General features: G+C 42.4%; 1 protein-coding gene across 2 annotated transcripts in view; it reads left to right on the top strand.

The window, feature by feature from the left end:
* Positions 1 to 22,017, top strand: part of JADE3 (jade family PHD finger 3) — an 80,676-nt gene that overhangs the window by 36,238 nt on the left and 22,421 nt on the right. For both annotated transcript variants that reach the window (XM_075916151.2, XM_075916158.2), the window contains 2 exons: positions 6,753 to 6,812; positions 8,067 to 8,149. In XM_075916151.2, coding sequence (XP_075772266.2) covers positions 6,764 to 6,812; positions 8,067 to 8,149 — 132 coding nt within the window. In that variant the 5' untranslated portion in view covers positions 6,753 to 6,763. The remainder of the gene's footprint in view (positions 1 to 6,752; positions 6,813 to 8,066; positions 8,150 to 22,017) is intronic.

Below are 22,017 nucleotides of genomic sequence, written 5' to 3'. Positions count from 1 at the left end.
GATTTTGCCAAAAAGGCTGAGCTAATCCATCTGAGATGCAGACACTCGGTAGTAAAGGATCTGACTCCCTTTTCAAAGGCTTTAGGAAATGCGGAGTTTCCTAAATTTGTTTTTAGATCCGCTGATGCATTGCCTCCTTTGTTCATAGAATTTTAGCCTGCTATTGAATGATTTGATAAATCAACCATTCAAAGCTTGGATTCTTCTTTGTTTCCTTATTCTAGAGACAAAGTCCATGGTAGCTTTTTTGGTGAGGAGAATTAAACTTTTTTAAAATGGAGGGCCCTTGTTTTCTGCTTAGTCTGCCCCCAAAGTCACTCTTAGATCTCAAGAATCATACACAATTGAATCTTAGTGTGTGTGACTGTGGATTTTCCTGGTGACTAGGGATGTTAAATTGTTCAATATGGTAACAGCATATCTGCTAAAATTTTACGGGATATATGGGTACACATGCTGCAGTCTCTGCAGTATAAAGCTTAGCTTAGCAGCCAGGCTCCCAAGGAGGAGGCTTCACTGCTGCAGCGAAGCTGCCTCCTTGGAAGCTGGCTGAGTTCAGCTGATACACATTAACTTATTGGTTAAACAATTGATCGGTTAAACTCTAGCATCCCCACAGGTGCCATGATGATCGTATCTCAGAGGTTTATTTAGCAAGATGAGACTACCACATTTTTGGGATGAAAGCATACTCTTCTGTGACACTATTAGCCTTCTGCTTGCCAAGATCAGAGTATCTTTCATACAGGCTGCTAAGGCCAGTGGCTTGAGGGTTTTTTTCTGTATACTTCAGCGTGGTCATTCAAATTTGCATTTAAATGCATCTTCTGATGCAGCGTTTCGACTTACCATTCTGAAATTGCTCTGCACTTGCACATTTTGCAACTGATTAGAGTCTTGGAACTGATTAGGTGGTCTCTCTCTGAGAGCTCAGATAGAACTATCAAGGAGGGATACTATCTTTCTTAGAAATAGTCTTCCTCAGAGAACAATCCATGCAGTGTGTAGCTTGAGTTATAGAGTACATGAGAACAAGTTCCTACCAAGCTCATACTAGAACTCTTGGGCTTATATTGTATTTCAATATGCTGGTGTGCAAAATGCGCGGGAGTTCTGACCTGTTAGATACATGTCAGTCAGTCTGGATATTTCACCCGTATGGCATTTTGTGCCGAATTTTTTGCTCATGGTTTTTGTATTTATAGTTATTGCTGGGCTCAGACTGGAATGTAACAATATTGCTATCCTAGGAAAGTTGTCTTTTGAGCAATGACCTTTAAATGCAGGTTGGAATGGAGGTGTACATCCAGTGTCTGAACTATAAGAATGCTCCATAAACTTAATAGGTTTAAAAAAAACCCTATTTAACTACATCGTTTTCAATTTGTGCAAAACACTTTAGATTTTAGATGCTTTCTTTCCTTTCCGTAGATCTGTAAATTAAAGTAGCTATTGTTTGCCATTCTAGCTCTCTATATAAGCCACAGTTAAATTTTGGTATTTATCTATCTACTAACTTTTCCAAATGCAGACATGCCAATCTAGCCTTTGTGTATTATCTCTGTTCTAGTGCTATCCCTTGACACACTTAACCTGTTGAGGCAATTCTTTGTTGCGCTCTTTAAATGGCTAAGTTCATAGCACTTAAGGCGGTTTTATCACTGTATATCAATATAGATTTATAACTAATACTAAAATTTTAGCACCTGTAATAATAGCTTAAAAGCTCAACTGAATGTCAAATCAAAACCAGCAGCAACCACTCAAACCATTTTATTAAGAATTCAGGCCTGTAAGAGTGTATGGTTGTCTCTCCCTGTCAATCATGGAAGGCTGCCATGTTCCCTTGGTATCTTATTTTGCTAGGGGCAGTATGGAAAAATGGGAAATCCTGGGTGTCCAGGATCTCTAAGTGGGGCTGTGCAGTAATCTGGCTGGGGAGAGGGGATCAAGTTTCAGGCAAGAGGGAGCCTCCATTAAATCTAGGGCTTTGGCTCTCCAACAGGGCAGAATAGTCAATCAGGGAGTCAAGCCCTAAGTCAGGGAAGGGCACCAAACAGTATTGTACACAAACCAATGTAAGAGCTCTGACCTCAGGAAGGGCAGAGTAGTGAATAGTTTAGGGGCCCACGCCCTTGGGCAGAGTGCATACCATGTACCGGTGACCCCTGCACTTACGACCTAATTGGTTCCTGGAGAATTGTTGTAAGTCAAGCCGTCATAAATCGAACCCTTATTATCCATAGGCGCAATGTTATAAATGGCGGTTCCATTCCTGGAAACCCATTTCATACCCTAAAAATACCAAAATTGACTATGGAAATAGAGGAAAACTAAACTAAGTAGTTCAAATAATGCACAAAAATAACTAAAAAGTGAAGACTGATGTGGAAGAGGCATGTGCAGTTCAAGCAGCAGTTGCAGACTGGCGAGTCTGACCTTGTGTGTTTCCTGTTTTGAGATCATCATAGAATCCTAGAACACTAATACTGGAAGGGACCTCGAGAGGTCAAGTCCAGTCCCTTGCCCTCATGGCAGGACCCAGTACTGTCTAGACCTTCCCCAATAGATGTCTGTCTAACCTGCTCTTAAATATCTCCAGTAATGGCGATTCCAGAGCCTCCCTAGGCCACTTATTTCAGTGTTTAACCACCCTGACACTTACGAAGTTTTTCCTAATGTCCAACCTAAATCTCCCCTGCTGCAGTTTAAGCTCATTGCTTCTTATCCTAACCTCAGAGGCCCAGGAGAACAATTTTTCTCCCTCCTCCTTGTGACACCCTTTTAGATACCTGAAGACTGCTATCATGTCTCCTCTGTCTTCTCCTTTCAAACTAAACAAGCCCAGTTCTTTGTCTTCCTTCATAGATCATGTTCTCTAGACCTTTAATCATTCTTGTTGCCTTTCTCTGGACCTTCTCCAATTTCTCCACATCTTTCTTGACATGTGGTGCCCAGAACTGGACACAATACTCCAACGGAGGCCTTATCAGTGCAGAGTAGAGCGGAAGAATGACTTCTCGTGTCTTGCTCACAACATACCTGTTAATGCATCCCAGAATCATGTTTGCTTTTTTTGCAACAGCATCACACTGACTCATATTTAACTTGTGATCTACTATGACCCCTAGATCCCTTTCTGCAGTATTCTTTCCTAGACAGTCACTTTCCATTCTGTATGTGTGAGACTGATTGTTCCTTCCTAAGTGGAGTTGGAGTACTTTGTATTTGTCCTATTTACCTCAGACCATTTCTCCAATTTGTCCAGATCATTTTGAATTATGACCCTATCCTCCAAAGCAGTTGCAATCAGTCCCAGCTTGGTATCATCTGCAAAGTTAATAAGCGTTCTCTCTATGCCAATATCTAAATTGTTGATAAATATATTTAACAGAACCGGTCCCAAAACAGACCCCTGCGGAACCCCTCTTGTTCTGCCTTTCCAGCAGGATTGTGAACTATTAATAACTACTCTCTGAGAACAGTTATCCAGCCAGTTATGCATCCAGCTTATAGTAGTCCCGTCTAAGTTGTATTTGCCTAGTTTATTGATAAGATCATGCGAGACAGCATAAATGCCTTACTAAAGTCTAGGCATACCACATCCACCGCTTCTCCCTTATCCACAAGACTTGTTATCTTATCAAAGAAAGCTATCAGATTGGTTTGACACGATTTGTTCTTTACAAATCCATGCTGACTGATACTTATGTTATCTTCCAGGTGCTTGCAGATGAATTCCTTAATTACTTGCTCCATTATCTTTCCTGGCACAGAAGTTAAACTGACTGATCTGGGTTGTTTCTATTTTCCTTTTTATAGATGGGCACTATATTTGCCCTTTTCCAGTCTTCTGGAATCTCTGCTGTGTTCTATGATTTTTCAGAGATGATAGCTAAAGGCTCAGGTACCTCCTTGGTCATTGTCTTGCTTTTAATGATGCATGGAGTCTGCATTTTACACCGTCATAAATGCGAGCTGCGGATGTAAATTTGGGTGTTTTTAGGAGCTATCTCATGAAAAAAAGGTCATAAACGTGGGGGGTCATAAGTCAGGCAGTCTTAAGTCGGGGGTCGCCTGTAGTCTGACATTTTGGCCTTCGGTCAGGGCAGAGCTGGGGGTAGTCTCGTGTCCTAGCTCTGATGAACTGTAGACTAATACAGGCCTCCTTGCCAATGTTTTCTTTAATATTTTTCCATTCATTTGTGGAATAATTTTTTTTATGTGCAGAGGCATTTTTGAATGTGCACTGGTAGAAACAACCACTTATCTGTGGGCACTCTGCTAATCAGCTAGGCAGCATTTGAATCTCTCCTCACAGGAAACTGTCCTGATCTCCTGCTCCCCTGTTCACTGGGCCCTAGCCCAGGGCCCGAATAGTGGCACCGTGCTTCACCATTGGGTCAATGAGGAATCCAGCCATGGCACTAACCTGTCTTCAGGCAGCACTGCAGCCAGGCTACTGTCGGCTGTCCCTCTGCAGCTGCTTCTCCTCTTGAGGGGTGTACCTACTTCCATGAGTCATCCACTGTCTCCCTAGAATACATGGCCAATGATAGTCTCTGCAGCTCCTTGGTGTCTAGAGTGATGGAACACTTTGGAAGCTCAGACAAGTTCTTGGGGCAACAGAGGTCCTCCTCAGCATCCTGCTTCAGGTGTCTCTCTTCCCCCCCCCCCCCCCCCAGCCCCCTTTGCCAGATGCAGCCTGATTAAGCTGCAGAGCCCGCCTTCTGTAGTTTCTGATCTCCTCCTTCCGGTAGTGGCGATGGGTAGCCTGACTTCTCCCGGCAAGGTGTAATTGGCCACCCCTCCTGTTGCTTTTGGAGGCCATGCCCCCTTGCTACAAAACCCTTAAACTGAAAACTAATGGAGATTTTGAGTAATATAACAATTTCACTGGAAATATTTCTATAAATCCCAACGTGGTATCTTCAAAGTCTTCTAAACAGGATTTCCAGATAACAGGGAGCTTTATCTCAAGGAAAATCCCAAGAACCATTGATAAGTTTTCATCTGAATCAAACTGTGCTAATCGTTTTAAAACTTTCTTCCTGTAAACACTACTTTAATTTAAAAATAAGCTTACAGTATGGACAAGCAGTTCTGGTATGACAAACATTTAATATGGAGCAGTTGCCTTTCAGTTAGCTTGGTGAAGAATTAGGATACAGAGGTGCAGATTCCCAGTTTAGATGTCAAAAGCATTTAATTTTGTGAGAAGGCTATGGCTTCAGTCAACTGTTATATCTTTATTACAGGGGGGCATATAGACCTGTAAAAATCTAAATGGATTTATGCTGACACTTCGATTGGAATGTCAGATACAGTACTTTAACTAATTCTCTCCTCTCTATTTTTGGGTCCGATTTTTCTTCTGCTCTGCTTCTTTTGTTTGGCTTTTAATCTTTTTAAATATCAGCGTTCCAAATGTTGGTTATGAAACCAGCAATGGTGTCATAAAATTATTATTGACACCTTGTCGCTTTTCAGATGTTTGAAAGGGCACTTTTGGCATGTAAGCTTACTTTTAAAATAAAGCTCTCGTGTAACCATTTGAATGACTAGACTTCAGTGTTGTCTGAATACCCCAATTTAAAATCTACCCCCACATACTCATACAATCGTGAATTCTTTTTTCTAAAGGTGATTTTTACTAGAGATGTTAAAATGGCTAACTGGTTACATAAGAATGGTTAACCATGTAACCTTAGGCCTTGCAGTCTGACCAGTGGGTCTTGTTGTTCAGCCCACAAGCCCCTTTGTGGCCAGAGCTGTTCCTGCTCAGCTCGTCTGGCTACCCAGCAGATCTTTCTGTCCAGGGCTGGTCAACTGGTTAACCGGTAAGCATACCAATTAACCATTTAACATGTGTCTCCCCCTCGTGCTCCAGTACTATCTTATTTCTGCGCTTCTACCCACTCGACTAGCAACTGCCACCATGGCAACTCTTCCTCTGGCTGATCAGATGGGATGTAGAAAGCAACCAGTGTTGCTCTGAAAATCAGCGGGTTGAGCTTGCTTCTAAAAAGAGGCTGAAGGAGACATTTTGTTTGTGGCTAACTCTGGCTAAATCTCATAAATAGAGCAGTGTGTGCCTGGCCCCAGCATTTTGTTTGTGATTAACTATTGCTAGATCACAAGGTATTTACATACTGGAAAAAACTATTAGGAGAAATCCTCTCTTGTCTGCGACTAGCCGTCTATGAACTAGCAGGATCCACAGATACTTTGAGTATCTCTCTGCTGCCCTGCAGTTTAGACTATGGCAGGGGTTCTCAAACTTGGTGTCTGGATATTTTGGGAGTTCACGAGGATATTACATGGGGGGGCATTCTGAGCTGTCAGCCTCCACCTCAAATCCTACTTTGCCTCCAGCATTTATAATGTCTTAGAACTTGCAGACACTTTTTATATATTTAAAGGGGGGCACAGTGAGAGGCTTGTTATGTGAAAGTGGTCACCAGTACAAAACGCCACTCAACTATGTGGTTGTGAATTGCAGTGTGCACTGAAGTTAATGCCGCAGATGCAAATGAAAAGGTTCCTATTTTTATTAATGTAATCATCTTGAAACAGAACTGAGGCAAATGAGGAACTGCCATGTGGATGCTGTGGGCACAAAGAGTTACAGTGCAGCAGTTTGTTGTGCACTGCTATTCACACCCTCCATAGCCCAAACTGAGGGGAAGTTTGTAAGCAAGTCCATTGCCTGGGAGAATGGACGGTATCAACTTTTTTTTTTCTGTCTTTAGGATGCGTCAGGATGAAACGCCACAGGCATCTAAGCACCAGTGAGAGTTCAGACAATGAGAGTAAGTAGTATGCATTAATCTTCCCTTGGTCCTGTCACCCCTTCATGGTTTCCTCCTGTGGTTTGAGGCCAAACTGTTATACCTCTTATTTAAAAAAAAAAAAAAAAAAAAAAAAAGTTTCATTTCCTTTCCTCTCTTGCTTTTTCTAGATTTCAAGTATTTTCGAATTCTGTTAGAGATGATATTACAATGCCTGATAATTTCAGGAAGAGAATTTGATTCCTGAGCAGAATTAAAACATAAATGTGTACATCTTTCCTTTTCAGAGAAAATTCCATAACACAGGGAAATTGGATGTAGTCAAATATTTTTTGTGTGTACTGTGTATTAGGAGGCCTAATTCTGTAAGCTGATCTATGTGCATAGTCAGAGCCTCAGTGGAAAAAAATTGTAAGGGTAAAGAACTGTTTGTGGGAGGAATGCATGTAGTTAGTTATCTTAAAATGCTTCACTTTAAGATATTTTTGCACTTGAGTTACTAGAGATAAGTGGGGCATATTTTTCTTAGCTTTTATATAAATGGCACTTGGGCTCCACACGGATGCAAGATTCTACCCATGAGGATTAGCTTGCAGGATTGAGCTCTAAATGGAGAAGATATCTACCAAATGCCTTAAACTTTGTCTTAACTTCCTTGGCGCACACTTCATTCATTTATATTTTTGTGTCTTTTCCTTCAAGACACCAAGATGTGAATCCAGAAGCCCTAGATCAAATTGTGTAAACCCTTCAGGACAGTGACTGATCTACTTTTTGTTAAGCATTACAGAAGTCTCTGACATTAGAAAGTAGCTTATGTTGCATTTATGGTTCATGGAAACATGATATGTCATATATTAATCGAGAATCTTCTTAAAAACGTACACAAAAATTACCGTTACTGCATCTCTGTACTTCAGTTTAACACCATCTTGATTCTCTAAACTCTCTGGGACCTCCTATACTCTTGATCCCTCCAGTATTGACTGCATTGGGTAGAAAGGGAAAGGATCTGCATAATTGTCCTCTTTGCTCACACCTGGTGTGTATCAGGCAGAGCACAGAATACTCCAGTGATTACTTTTTCACTTATTCCTTCTGAAACTAGACTTATTGTAAGTCTGACGTCAGCCTAGTCTCAGACTTCATGAGTTTATATAGCTGGCCCAGAAAGATGATTCAAGTCTGTAGTGCCTTGCAATATGTTGAGGAAACGTGTGAAATTCAGTGGGTTACAACTAAACTCTTTTTTTTTTTTTTTTTCTTCTTCAATAGGTCCTTCCACTTCCTTTTCCTCCTGTTCCAAATACAGGAGCAAATCGAAAACTCCAGGAAATGAACAAAAGAAACCTGCCGAGGTGAGAACGTGGTTAAATTTAGTTTGTGGTAATCTGATTATTTTGTAATGTGTGCATTTTTTGTCTCTGAGCTTTAGACTATGAGCTTGAGGAAGAGAGGTGATCCTGTAAACTGTAAAATCTCTCAAGTGAAATTGTATGCACTCAATCCACAAATGAGATGTTTGAATGGCATTGTTGGGGCCCAAAAGGATTGGTGGTGCTGTAGAGAAAGAGGTGACCTGCCTCAGTCGTCTTGGAAGTTTGATACTATTTTGAAATGAAATAGAAACATTTCTGGTTCAAGGGTGTGGTGCTAGAGAAGTTGTGTGTGTTTGTTTGTCTTGTTATAAGGCTGGCTGGCATGGGGCCGGAATGCCTTCTACAGAATGAAACACTTCCACATTCTTAACCTCTCACCTTACTTTCCCAGTGTCAGGGCATGCCCCTCCCCACTTCACACACATGTACCCAACCTTTGCAAGTCAGAAAACCCATTTCTAGACACAGGCCTCTTTCCTCTCCTATCTGGCACAGAACTCTGTTCCCTTTCACAAAACTCCACTTTGTATCAAATGGTGGCGTCTGGGAAAGCATGAGCATACACAATAGGGAGCCCTAATTCTGCCTCTGAAGAGAATTGACCCCATAGCACAGACCACGGAATACAGACTCCTTTCTCCCTCTGTCACCAAAGGGTGACCAAATAGTAAGTGTGTGGAAAAATTGGGATAGAGGAGGGAGTAATAGGTTGTCTATATAAGACACAGCCTCTAATATCCAAGGGGTCCTGATTAATATCAAGACATCTGATCAGCCTTCTTTCACCTGAGGCGTATATGCTGGAGAACCACACTCCAGAGCCTGCCATAGTTGAGAGTAGCTTCATGCACATTAGCCTGCAAGTGATAGTGCAGTATGTCAGTCATCCTACAAGTATTTACCATGACAGCTTGGCCATTGTATGTGGGGCTTAGTCACTAATGGCCAAGTTTCCCCCTATTTTGGAAGCATTACTAAATCTTGACACTTTTTTCTTTGAGGCGTTTACTTCAGATTCTTTGACATGAGAGAACCGTATCTCTGTTGCCAGTCTTGTGCCACCTCTGACTCCCAAGCATTCTCCAAAAAAGCCTCCCTGAAAAAATCACAAATGACCATATGCACCTGTGATTACTGTTAGCTGAGGGAAGTGTGAACTGACACCATGGGGAAAGTGTTTTGTCTCTTTAAACCAGAGATTCATGGCTCAAGGTAGCAGTGTACGCTTTTTAGTCACCTGGATATTGTTGAGATAGGAGTCCTATAAATGTCTAGAGCCAGGAAAATGTATGCAGGGGAGCACACACAATGAAATGCTGACTGTTTTTTGAATGTCTGTTTGCCTGTCCTGAGAATTCAAGATCAGGTGCAGGTCCCTTTATTAAGTTCAGCTTATTGTACTTGGTTTGTTGGGAAAGAGCAGTGTCTGAAATGTGTGCTATGTTTTCCTAAAATTAAATAAGACAAATCCCAAGACTGATCCCAGAGGAACTTTACTCCAGCCTCACAGTTCAGGATGACCCTTTGTAGTTTCCCCTTTAGCCAGTTCTTTATCCATCTTTCATTTCTTTTCTTAATCCCCTTTTCCAATTTAGTAACTTCCCATGTGGAATGGTATCAAATTCCTTTCTGAAATCCAGGTACATTAGGTCTACTGCATTCCCTTTATCTAAAAAAATCAGTTATTTTCTCAAAGGCGATCATCAGGCTAGTCTGGTGTGGTCTGCCTCTTATAAAAGCATGTTCTATTTTATCTCAATTGCTAGGGCTTGACATATACGCTTATCTACTCGCCTTATCATGCGCAGTGCGGGTCTCGCGCATGCGCGGTGCGGGGCTGGCAAATGGCTTTCGCTGCGATTGTCGAGCCCTGTCAATTACCATTAACTACTTCATCCTTCACTATTTTGTCTTTCAAAATTTTGTTCCAAGACCTTGCATACAAGTCAGATAAAACTAACAGGCCTGTAATTTCCCAGGTCACTTTTTTCCCCTCTTTGAAAATAGGGACAGTATTGGCAATTCTCCAGGCATAGCATATGTCCCCAGCTTATAGATTCATTAGAAATCCTTGCTATAGGCCTTTGCCATTTCATGTGGCAGTTACTTTAATATTCTTGAATGGAGATTATTTGTTCTCCCTCTCCCCTCCTCTCCCCTCAGTTTAGTCCTATTAAGATGTAAATTTGAGTTTCACCTCATGTGGTAACTTCTAATACTATCACCAGTTCCATGAGCCATGCTGCCACTATAAACATCTCATTTTCTTTAAGTTCATCTAGGCATGTCTCAGTTTTTAATAATGACCTCACTTCAAGAGATGGCCTTGAGAGCGCTCCTGTGCATGCGCAGTTCCTGCCTTGTGCCAATCATACTTCAGTTGCATGCATGCGCGGCCTGTCTCCTCAGTTCCTTCTCTACTGTCCCCGGCCTGAGATGGAACTCAGCAGTCCCACGCCAAGGTTTTCATCCTCTAGCAGTTAGCTATTAGTATAGTAAGCAAAGCATTTTGGTCAGATATGTTTTTATTTATTTATTTCTACCCAGCCTTCCTGTATCAATCTCCTTCCCCCGCACACCTGATGACCATGTCAAAGGTCCAGGTCCTGATGGCAGGGACTGTACTCCAATCATAGTACTTTTTGTCTTTCATCTTCACTGGATGAAGCACTAGCTGGTGCTGTAGTAGTGCCAGTAATCGAGAATATTAAGGTACTCCAGCAACTCCTATGTAGGTTTGTGCAGGGTTTGGGTATTAAAGCAGAGGAGGTAATGAAAGAGACAGACCCAATGGTGGACATCTTGTCACCTTGGGCCCTCCCCTGTTGCATTGCTAGTGTGCTATATTGGGTGCCATGGAGGCACAACTTGAGGATGTCCAGGCCAAATCTACATGTGCTGCTGTGGGAAAATCTTCTGTCCACTGTGCACACGCACACACCTAATTGAAATGCACATAAACAACACATCTCGGAGAGCAACAGTTACAAGAAGGTATGTAACTGTTTTTTATTCTGCAAAAATAGAGGGAACATTGGCAGTGATACAATTTAATGCTCCAGAACTGCATTCAGATGGCTGAAATAATGACACCATTTATTTTTCCTTCCTACAATATCATCCCAGTCATTAAAAGACATCCAACTTACTCAGGGATCTAACAGACACAGTTCCACCTCTCCATTTACATGTGCTTTTATTATATGACCTAGATAGGCTCTAGGAATCTTTACACTCAATAAAGCAGGGGTCCTGTGAGGGACAAATGTGTGATCAAAGACTTTTCCTAATGCATCTGCACAAGGATACTGAATTAAGGGGGCACAAGCAACCTTAATTCTGTCGTCTTAACTTTTGAATGCTCAGCTTCATAGGTTTTGGGCGGGGGGGAGGGAGGAATGTTTGTTAGTAATTTCCTCATTTGAGAGAACCTGAAAAACAAATTCCCTTGCGTGGAGCCTCCTGACCTGCAACTTTTGGGTCATCAGCAGAGGTCAGATCTTTAGATCCACAGCACAGACTTGAACTAAAGGTGTAATTGGCAGCAATAGCACACTGTTCTGTGTGGGCCCATGATTAGGAGGAGATGAGGTGTACTTTTGCCAGTGGGTTTTGTAGCTGTTTGCTGACAGCAGGAGGAATACAGACATCTGAGAAACTGCAGATTCTGTAGAGGAATGTGCTGTTAGTAGGAATTGAGGAACTGAGCCCCTCTTCCTTCCCATATCCCCCTCGCCATTGTTGTTTCTTACCTTTTCTGCATTCTAGTGTGACGACAGTTTCCTCTTCCTCCTCGATGCCAGTCTTTCCTGTGTGCTGAATAATCCTGGAAGCTGCTATCTCAATACTGATACTTGCCATCATAGTGAATACCCCACTATTGGGAAGAGCAGGTGCATGGAAAATCTTACTCCTCCTGTAGCCCTAGGATTGAGCATACTCATTTGCTTTGTGGGTTGGTGCATGTGTAATCCGTGCATCGCAAGTGCTGCGAGAGAAAAGTTCATGCTTAGTATAGGTGAAGTTTTTGGAGAATGTAGTTAAGAAGTCTCTACTGAGCATGTGCTACTCATAGGGGACTGGTGTCTCCCACCCACCCCTCTGTGAACAATATTTTAAAGTTCTATAAATTTTATTTGTCAAAATAACACTGCATAATCATCACACCAGTTTTAATTATTTTGGTAATTTATTTCAAAATTACTTTCAGAAAGTATGTGTGTAACAATACAGGTACACACAATATTTCCCCCAGAAACCGAGGGTTAAAGAAATGCTTATGACAACCTAGCTCCTGATTTTTCTTCCCCATCCACACACCTGATCCCAGCCTGACATCCACAATCATCTCCTGCCCTTCAGTCCAGTCACGCCCCCCTCCCTCCCGCCAATACATACTAACCATCTTCTTCCGCCACCTCCCCCAGCCTAGCTGCAAGGTCCTCCCTGCCCAGATACCTGCATCCCCTCATTCCTAGAGCCCAACCACGTGGCTCCTCTTATCCCAGACACCCAGAGCTGACAGTGGGATGGAGAGCAGAGGCAAGGAAGGAGACAGTTGCCCTGGGGCCTGGTAATTTAAAAGGGCCCACAGCTCCGGGATGCTACTGTGATGGCCAGAGTCCTGGGCCCACTAAAACACTGCTGGAGTCCCATGCAGTGTGGTCCAGGCACTGGTGAGGGCTGGATGGAGAAAGTATAGCAGAATCCAGGGGTGCTGAGATCTTGTTGCCCCTGTCCCTTCTGGTGTGTCTGGAGCCAAGCACTTCTCTCTTACACACACTCTCTCCCTCCTCCTCCCCTCCCCCCCATATTGACCAGGGCCTGGCAAAGTGTGTTGCCAGGCCTGCAGATACTTGGCCTTGCCTTATGCCCCCAAGCCTAGAGTCCAAAGGGAGAAATAGCCTGATGCTTGGTCCCAGGTTTGCACAGAGTTTCCTATGCATGTCCTACCCTCTCCTTCCCTCGGGGGAACTGCAGCTCCTGTGATCCCTCTTGTTTTCTCTACCCCCTCTCCCCTCCCAGCAGTGTTGTCTGTGTCTTCTAGTCAGGTCCAGTGATCCCTATTGGTGGCCAGCAGCACTGAAGCCTATTTCTGTGGTGGAAAGGAAATTCTGTGCATACAAGATGAATTTCTGCAAAACTGTGCATTGAGCAGTGGCACAGAATTCCCCCAGGAGTAATGTGCAAAGTGATTTTCATATCATTATAACTTGGACATATATGGGCACAATTTCACTAGGATGGAAAAAGGCACAACCCTGCCACCAGAGCAGTTCCCTTTTAATGAATTTCAAATCTCTACTCCAAAATATGAAACTGCTAGAGTTTCAAATAGTTGTACTAAAGTTTACACAAGCAACTATGTTTTCCCTAACCCCATTCTGAGAAACTACTGAAATGTTTTAAAAAAATATTCACCTCAGGCGCAGGCATCTGACATGGATTTCAGTCCAGATTTTTTTTAGAAGCCATGAAAACAGGGTCTATAAGGAGAAATGTCCAGTGACCTTTAACTATGGGAGGCATTATCCACTATTGATGATATACTGGAAGCATTGGCGAAGGCAGAGTCCTGCCCCCTACTGTGGGGTGTGCCCCCTAAGTAGAGTTGGAGCATTGAGGGGGATGCAGTTGGAGGGGCGCAGGAAGGGAGTGCCACCCAGCTTTGCTGCTGGCCTCAACCCTCTACATTGACTCCACTACCCCAGTTTGCTTCCTTCCCTTCTGGAGCAGTGACCCTGCTTGGGCCCCAGCTCAATCCAGAAGTGTGGGGACTGATGGGCTACGGTTTCATTGAGGTTTCCCTGTAAAGCAGGACTGAAATCCTTCTCCTTCATACCTTGAGTCCCTACAAACTTGTATTCTTTCTTCTAGTAATATCACTTCTCGCACAAATTGTTCTGGGTATGAGCATGGATGTTTTGTCCAGTAACACTGATCTGTTTCAAATTACTGTAATTTTAAACTTATGTGGTACAATAGCAAATTGCGGACACGCGTGTTATAAATATAAATTAGGATCATCTCAGCTTTCAGGAGATTCGGAAGAGGCGGACAGCTGTGTTTATTACCTTCAGTAGTTTGGCAAGATAAGCATTTGTCTATTGAAGAATAAAAGGCATAGATTTGCCTTGGCATTAAGCATCCTTTCAGGATGTTATGCTTACACTGTAATCTTTGTTTCACAGAATATCAAATGAGCGACTGAACTGGAGGCCGCAGAAGCACTTGCAGAGCTGCTTTGTGGCTGTGCCCTCATGTGAATGAGATTGATACTGGAGAACTTGTTCCTATAAGGCCACCTAGGCTGACTAGGAAAATACTACTTCCGCAAGGGATCACAGAAAGTGGTTGTGGAGCAGCTTTGTGGAAAAGACAGGGTAATGAAAAGGCAAGGTTAGCAGAAAGGATGGGAGGAATTCTATCATTATCATCTATATGGAAAATAGAGTACAAAGTATGTACAGTGATTTGAACATGTCAAGTGTTATAAAAGAGTTTATTGGAGCATAAAAACATCCTTGTTTTTCCTTTCTCTTCTAGCTGACACTTTCTAATATTGATTTTTTTTTTTAATGTGGTTGTTCCAAGGAACGATTTTACTTGACAAATACAACAGCATAGAAGCTTCTTCTGTTTCCAGTTGAGTTGACTGGCCTTTGCATATCTCTGGTTAGAATATTGTGTATATTTTCCTTATTAAAATAAATAAGAATATTGCTGGATTTTGAGCCTGCACTTTCTTTCAGCTAGGGATGTGCTTTATGAAAGATAATCCATTAATGAGACAAGACCACAGGAAGCTCTTTATTAAATATTTTGTTGTTGTTACTCTTGTTTAGTAGGAAGGTAGTGCTCTTGTTTACCAAGTAAAACAGCATTCAGTGTGTGTTTGTCTTAATTTCTTGCTTAACATGGGGTCTAGTTGTTCTGAAATGTTGTCTTCCTCTTCTCACCTGTGCCTTCATCTCTTCAGCTTCGGAAAGGTTAGATCCAGGAGCCAGACCTGTTCAATGGAAAATACATTTTTTTTATCTAAAATGTTTTCCCTCTTACTTTCCTTTCCATCCTTGTCCTCTTTTCCCCTTGAGTGTGCATTTCCATTTTAAGTTATTTAAAGGAGAATAATAGTGAAATGAGGTGCATTTTTTGAGTGTTTGCTCATGTCCATTTCAACATTGGTGTGTTTTTGCCTCCAAGTATTCTTGCTGGAAAACTTTCCCCCTTAGTGGTATCTGTCTGGTCAGCTCTTGTGCCCCTGGAGTCAGAGACCATACAAAACTTGAATTTCCTCATGAACTGGCTGACCTTCTGCATGTCCAGAATTAGTCTCAGACTCTCATCAGCCTTTGGGATTAGGAACAGGAGTTGCTCTCATGTAATCTCCTCTACAGCTCTCAACAGCAGAAGCAGCTGCACCTCTTGAATAAGAAGTTGCTCCAGTTCATGAGGAAATTCACTTTTTATATGGTCTCTTTGACTTTCATAGTGCTCTCTGTGGACCCAGGGGACTGGTATGCTGTCTTTTTTTTTTTTTTTTTTTTTTATTTGAAGGACACTTATTTTCATGTTGCAGCTTTTCAGGGACACAAAAGGTTGCTTAGATTAATCCTCAACCATGGAATCCTAGCATGAGAGGATTTTGAGAGGTCATCTTGTCTGCATTCATGGCAGGACTAAGTATTATCTAGAGCATCCCTGGCAGGTGTTAGCTGACAAGAAGTAGCTGAGGGGTCTGTTTATACGGGTGTCATAGGGCTTGCGCTGACCACACATCTATACTGGTTTGGATATAAGCAGCCCATCTCCAAGAACAGTCACAGAAGGTTAATATACATTGCACTTCTCTAATCCAGTACCCTTGGGATCTGACCAGTGCTGAACCAGAGAATTTGCTGAACCAGGAGAGGTCAGTATTGTCTAACAGGATTACGAACACTTCCACTACTTACTGGTCTCTTAGGAGACATTTAGAGGTAAATTAGAGCTAAGTAATGGCACAGAACACTGAGATCCAGGACTGGTAGCTGTAAACAAATGTTATGGGACCATGGGGAATTTGGCCACACCCATGCTAAGTGGACAACGGATTGACTAAAATCATGCCAGACCACGGATGTTACTGGACCAGAGAGGTTCAACCTGTAACTGTTTTAGAGGGAGAGAACAAACGGACGAGGAAAGGACTACATATTAAGGGCTTGTCTACATCATGGGGTAATGTGCAGTACTGGGCTGTGACTTCCAAAGCATGCTATTGTACCTGTGGCATACTAACTGATCCATGTAGACGCTGCTTGTGCTCATTTAAAAGTTCTGTAACATATTTTAGCTTACTACTGTTCACAATTAGAAACAGAACTATGTTAAAAGTGCAAAGGGAAATTTAGTGCTTACCACTAGGGTTTAAAAAGACCAGTTAGTGCATGACAAACATCAGTGTGCTTTAGAAATCACACCATGGTAGTGCCATTGCTGCTCTGTATAAACAAGGTCTGATAGCTGTGTTTGTGGGATATGGATATTGAGTAGCCAATTATAATTCAACATGTGCTTAACCTAAGAAAATGTATAATGAACATACCTAACTTTCTGTCTTACTGATAAGTTTCAGCTTCAGGATTCCGGATTATCATGTATTTAAAGTCTCTGCTTTCTATCAGGACTATGTTGAAATTATTTATGGCTCACATGCAGCTATTGTACTATCGTCAGCTTAGCTTGAATCTTAATTGTGCATAGAGGTTACATAGGTATGTGACTTTTGAGGTCTGTTTTTGCTATGGATTTTATATTTTAGGATCTAAAAAAAGTGAGAATACAGCACAACTCCTTAAAACGCTACTGTTCCAAAGATCTGACAGATGGGGAATTTTTAGTCTGTTTAAAATATATACAAGGAAAGCTAGATTTCTGACACTGTCCCTTTTGAAAGAGGTCCATTCTTTGCCAAATCTATTTGTCGCAGTGACAGTATTGAGAACAAATGCTGCAAATAAATTAATTGAATTCATAAGTACTACTACTAGCATCAATCTTGTAGTGGCAAAGAATTATAACGTAACTAATATTTGATACATGTTTTTGTTCTGAATGGGAACTTTTAACTGTTATAAGAGGCTGCTTTGGTCAAAGGTGAAAAGGGCTTGTGGTTGATGAAAAGAACTATAGATGGTCTTGTAGTAATCTGAAAAAAAAAGCTAACTTAGGTTTATTTCAGTTACGGAAACACTATCTGTATTAAGGACATTTTGGTCAGTGTTGGGTTCTTCCTTATTGTTTAGAATAGGGGTAGTCAGATTCTTTTATTATTGGTCGAGGTGAAGACTCCATGGAAAATTAAAACAAACAAGAATGATGATAAATAAATAAAAAGATTATCAGGGTTTGTTGAAAGATGTCTAGTCCAGATTTGGCCTCAGGCCTACCTATTGACTACCGCCTGGTTTAAAACATCCATATGCCTAACAATTAAATCTGATTGATTAGCCACTAGTGATGTATTGAAAATCTATGTTGGTGCCCAAAGCAGAGTATTTAATATTGTTGAGCACAGACCAAGCAGTTGGTACTGTGCAACAAAGAAAAACTGTCCAGAGCCCAAAGGATTTTTATTCTAAAATTACAGATGACAATTCAAATTCATAAAATAATTGATTGAGGAGATGAAATCATCTTAAAACAGTGCTATGAGAATACTGACTTCTCAAATAGCACTTCTACTTCTAGTGCTAAGAATCACTTTGATATGAAGTCTTCTGTGTTTTAGTGTCAGCCAATAATTGCAAGGAAGTAGTGTGTAAAATACTGCCTCAGCTAATATTAGTATATTTCAAATAATTAAGCCAGTAATGGCTATTTTTAATATATTGTGCTTTTTTCTCAGTCCTCTTCCACAGTAAAAGATGGAGTCACATGGGTTTGAACTGGTATAAAACACTTTCAGTTGGATTTATCATATTACAGGCAGTCCCCAGGTTACGTGGATCTGACTTGTATCGAATCCCTACTTACAAACGGGGTGAGGCAATCCCGCACTAGCTGCTTCCCCCCCAGCAGACCAGGGAGACGCAAAGCTAGGGCCCCACGCCCCCAGCAGACCAGGGAGACACGGAGCGGCTTTTCTCAGCAGATACCTCAGCTTCAGAATAAAGGACTGAGGGAAGTGAGGTGTGGGAGAATAAAACTGAGCTCTGGAGACATGTTTGGCTAGAGTTTCCCCTACAATATGTACCAGTTCCGACTTACATACAAATTCAACTTAAGCACAAACCTACAGTCCCTATCTTGTATGTAACCTGGGGACTGCCTGTACATGGTTTAGAAAAATTGAATGTTTCAACAGATTTCAGTTTCCCTATGGTGTTCTCATTCCAGTAAAGGAAATTTCAGAACGAGTATATTCTTATTGATCAGAAAGATACCGACAGTGATGCAGCTAGGGCAGGCTTTATTAACATGGCTTGGGCTGATTTAATTAGTTAATTTTTGGAGGAGTAATTTATTTTAAATGTACTAATTAGCTACTAAGAGGTTTGGTTACTTGAGAAGTCTTATAACAAAAGACTTGCAAATGGCATGCTCTAATACAATGGCATTTGGTGGTAGAACCTCTGGGGTTTATCATACCTGTACTTTGTCTATTGTTAAGCTTTTATTCAGAATGCTCTCTTTACATGTATAAAACAAGCTGATATGGTATATGAGCCTCTGCCCCAGATTTTCCAACAGCCTATCTTTAAAATGAACACAATGTCCGTTTTATTAAGTAATTAACAAACACGTGCTTATATAACAATGAAACTTTCTCTGCCTGATTGAGTTAAAATGAAATGTTAATAGACCCGATTTAAGCATTTATATATCAGAAATTGGTTGTTACTCTTCTCCAGTAGTCCCATGGTAGGGAACGCTCAGATTCTTTTTACAATGAGTTTGCATAAAAGCATGGTTCCACACATCTTTCATAATCTCTCACACTGAGTGTGTAGGCTCATCAAAATTTTGAAGAGGCTTTTAAGCCAGTTGTTCGGATTAAGATGGCTAGTGCCATTCGATTGAAGAGAGAGTAAAAGGAGCTATGGGTTTGAAACCTCGAATTACTGTTTTTATATTACACTATCCTAGTGGCACCAAGAATTCCTCCAACCCTACCAGAGAGAGGTTTTTTTTTCCCTTTTGTTGATTTTTGCCAGTTAGATCACTTGGCTTGTAGGGTTGTCTGGTTTTGTTGCACATCATCAGTCGTGACTTCCACTTGAAGCCAGTTTCTTTAAAACAAGCCATGCTAACTTCTTTTGCTCATTGTATAAATGTGTTTATAGCAGAGGTGGGGAACCTTTTTTGGATCAGGGCACCACTTACCCACAGAAAAATCAGTCAGGATCCATACACAAGTAAGAAAAAACCCAACCCTGTATTGATGGGGGGCCCCCAACTGAGGGGGAATGTGCAGAGTATCTTTCTCCTCTTACACTGGGGCCTAGGAGAGCCCAGCCTAGTAGACTTTTGTGTGCTCCAGCCCTGTGGTGGGGGCCCTGGAGTGTCAGCATGGGATCCCCAAAGCTGGGGGGAGGCCTTGAGCCTCGGGCCAGATCCAGGCAAGCCAGAGGCTGGATCTGGACCCCAGGCCTTAAGTTCCCCACTCCTGGTTTAGTCTACCAGTGCAATTGTTAACTTCTGTCTAATGCGGATTGTAACTATGCTTTTCACTTAAGCCAGTGGTTCTCAAACTTTTTGACCCAGGGCCCACTCCACTCAATGCAAACATTTTCATGGACCACCAGTTAATTACACTTGAACCATTTTGCTAGTATTGCAGCAAGGGAGAACTGTTTAATTTAACCAGGAAGAGGGTCAATATTAATCAATTATTAAACAGATTAAGTGTTTTAACTGTCTCACGCTAGTTTACCAAACTTCATTTTAAATAAAGTAAAATATTAATTCATGTCCAACACAAAAGATTTTAACATTGTCTTTGTTTATGGTAGGGATGGGGGTTACTGAGCCACCAAAAAAAAATCTGTTGGGGACCACACAACTGTCAAGCGCAAAAACAAAAACCAGAAAACCCCTCCAGCTGAGACACATCACTCCCTGGTGTTCCAGCCTCAGAGGGGGCGGGAGAGACAGGGAGGACTGAGATTCAGGGCTTCGTATGGGCTAGATTCACTCTTCTGGGGTTAGTGGATTTTGAGGAACCTCCCCCCCCCCTGCTCTTGGGTGGGGCCAAAAATGAGTTCAGTGAGTGGGATAGGGATGGGGGTACAGGATCTGGGTGGGAGGTGGAGTGTAGGAGGAGGTAGGGTGTAGGAGTAGGCTGGGAATAGGACAGAAGGAAGAAAGGGTGCCGTGTATAGTCAGGAGAGAAGGTGGAAGAGCAAAGATGGGTGTAGAGTCAGGTTGGGGAGAGGGTGCAGCAGGAGGCTGGGGGTGGGTAGGATGTCTGGCTGGGGGGAGGGTGCAGGAATGGGCTGGGGGCATGGGGTTTTGGCAGGCGGGTGAGGGTGCAGGGTCTGGCTATGACAGGAAGGGGGGAGGGCACTTAACTGCCTTTGCACCCCTCTCTGCACCCAGGCTCCATGTCATAGGTATGGCCTCCCACTGCTCCCATTGGCTGGATTCTGGTCAATGGGAGCAGGGGGAAAGCCTCCAGACAGCGCATCTGTGCACTGATGTTCCCCCAGCTGGAGAGGGGGAGTGACAACACAAGGAGCTGCATCTGACTCTGCTTCTTCCCTGTGAGCTGGATCTGGCAGGAGGGCTCAGGGCTTTCTCTCTACCCTCAGTGGGAAACTGGTGCTGACATACTGGCACTGACACTTCAGCCTTACAGGGGAGGAGGTCATGTGAGGCTGGAGCATTAGTGTAGGCTCCTCACTGTGGCGGGGAGGGGAGAAAGAAGGGGAGACTGAGTGCAGTCACTACCCACCTGCAAAGCATAGTGGTCTGTGGACCACAGCTTTGAGAACCGCTGATTTAAACTAAATTGTATGTACCGACTTTGTGGAAGAAACAAACTATTGGAGGCCGTCTGTAGAGGTTATTCCATTCAAATTGCATTATTTGGTTTTAAGAAACTTAATTCCTTTTAAACCATATCAGTGCTTAGAGTTAGTGTGATTGCTCAGTGTGTGTGATCTTTTAGAAAGTCTGTGTATTGCATTATATGGCTTGTATTAAATAACACTGACATGGGATGGCTGCCATAAGAAACACAGAATCCAGGAGATGAGTTGTGTTGAGCTCTGTGAAGTTTGTCTTTAATCTTTAAAATGTTGGCTCATGTTTAAGTGTCTTGTACACTGAGGACCAACCTATGTCTGGAGAAGGCTAAGGAAGCTGAGGTAGAAGAGGCATCTGTGACCGCTGAAGCAGAGGTGAATAAGGACTCTTGGCTGGAGTTCTGAGACCCTGCTGGGAATGACTACCTGAATTCTGCCTCCTTTAATTGCTGGTAATTGACCACTCCTTCAATCTGGAGCAAGCAAGCAGGAGGTAGTAAACATCAAGCTACAGGTAGCAGGAAGCTGGTATAAACATCACGCTACCTGGGATTTTTGTGAAGCAATGGGACACATGTCTACAAGGAGGTGGACTGCAAATGTGAGGCTACCAGTCTGGTGTGGGTAGGATCTTCTGGTGCTCAGTGGAACTGGGAAGGCCTCAGGAGGCAACAGGGCTTGCGTGAGGGATGGGAGGAAGCAGGGGAGGATACCTATCTTCTGCTGGTGAACAGCAAACAAGGGGTGGGGTGTAAGTATTACTTTTCAACCCACTGCCCCAGTTTAGAAAGCTGCCTTAAAGAATACTTGACTAAGAATTGACCACATTAAATGTTG

The sequence above is a fragment of the Pelodiscus sinensis genome, chromosome 1 (genome assembly GCF_052426305.1).
Source record: "Pelodiscus sinensis isolate ZL-2025 chromosome 1, ASM5242630v1, whole genome shotgun sequence".
Classification (NCBI taxonomy): Eukaryota; Metazoa; Chordata; order Testudines; family Trionychidae; genus Pelodiscus; species Pelodiscus sinensis.
Note: the sequence above shows the minus strand (reverse complement) of the source record. Positions and strands in the feature narration are given on the sequence as shown.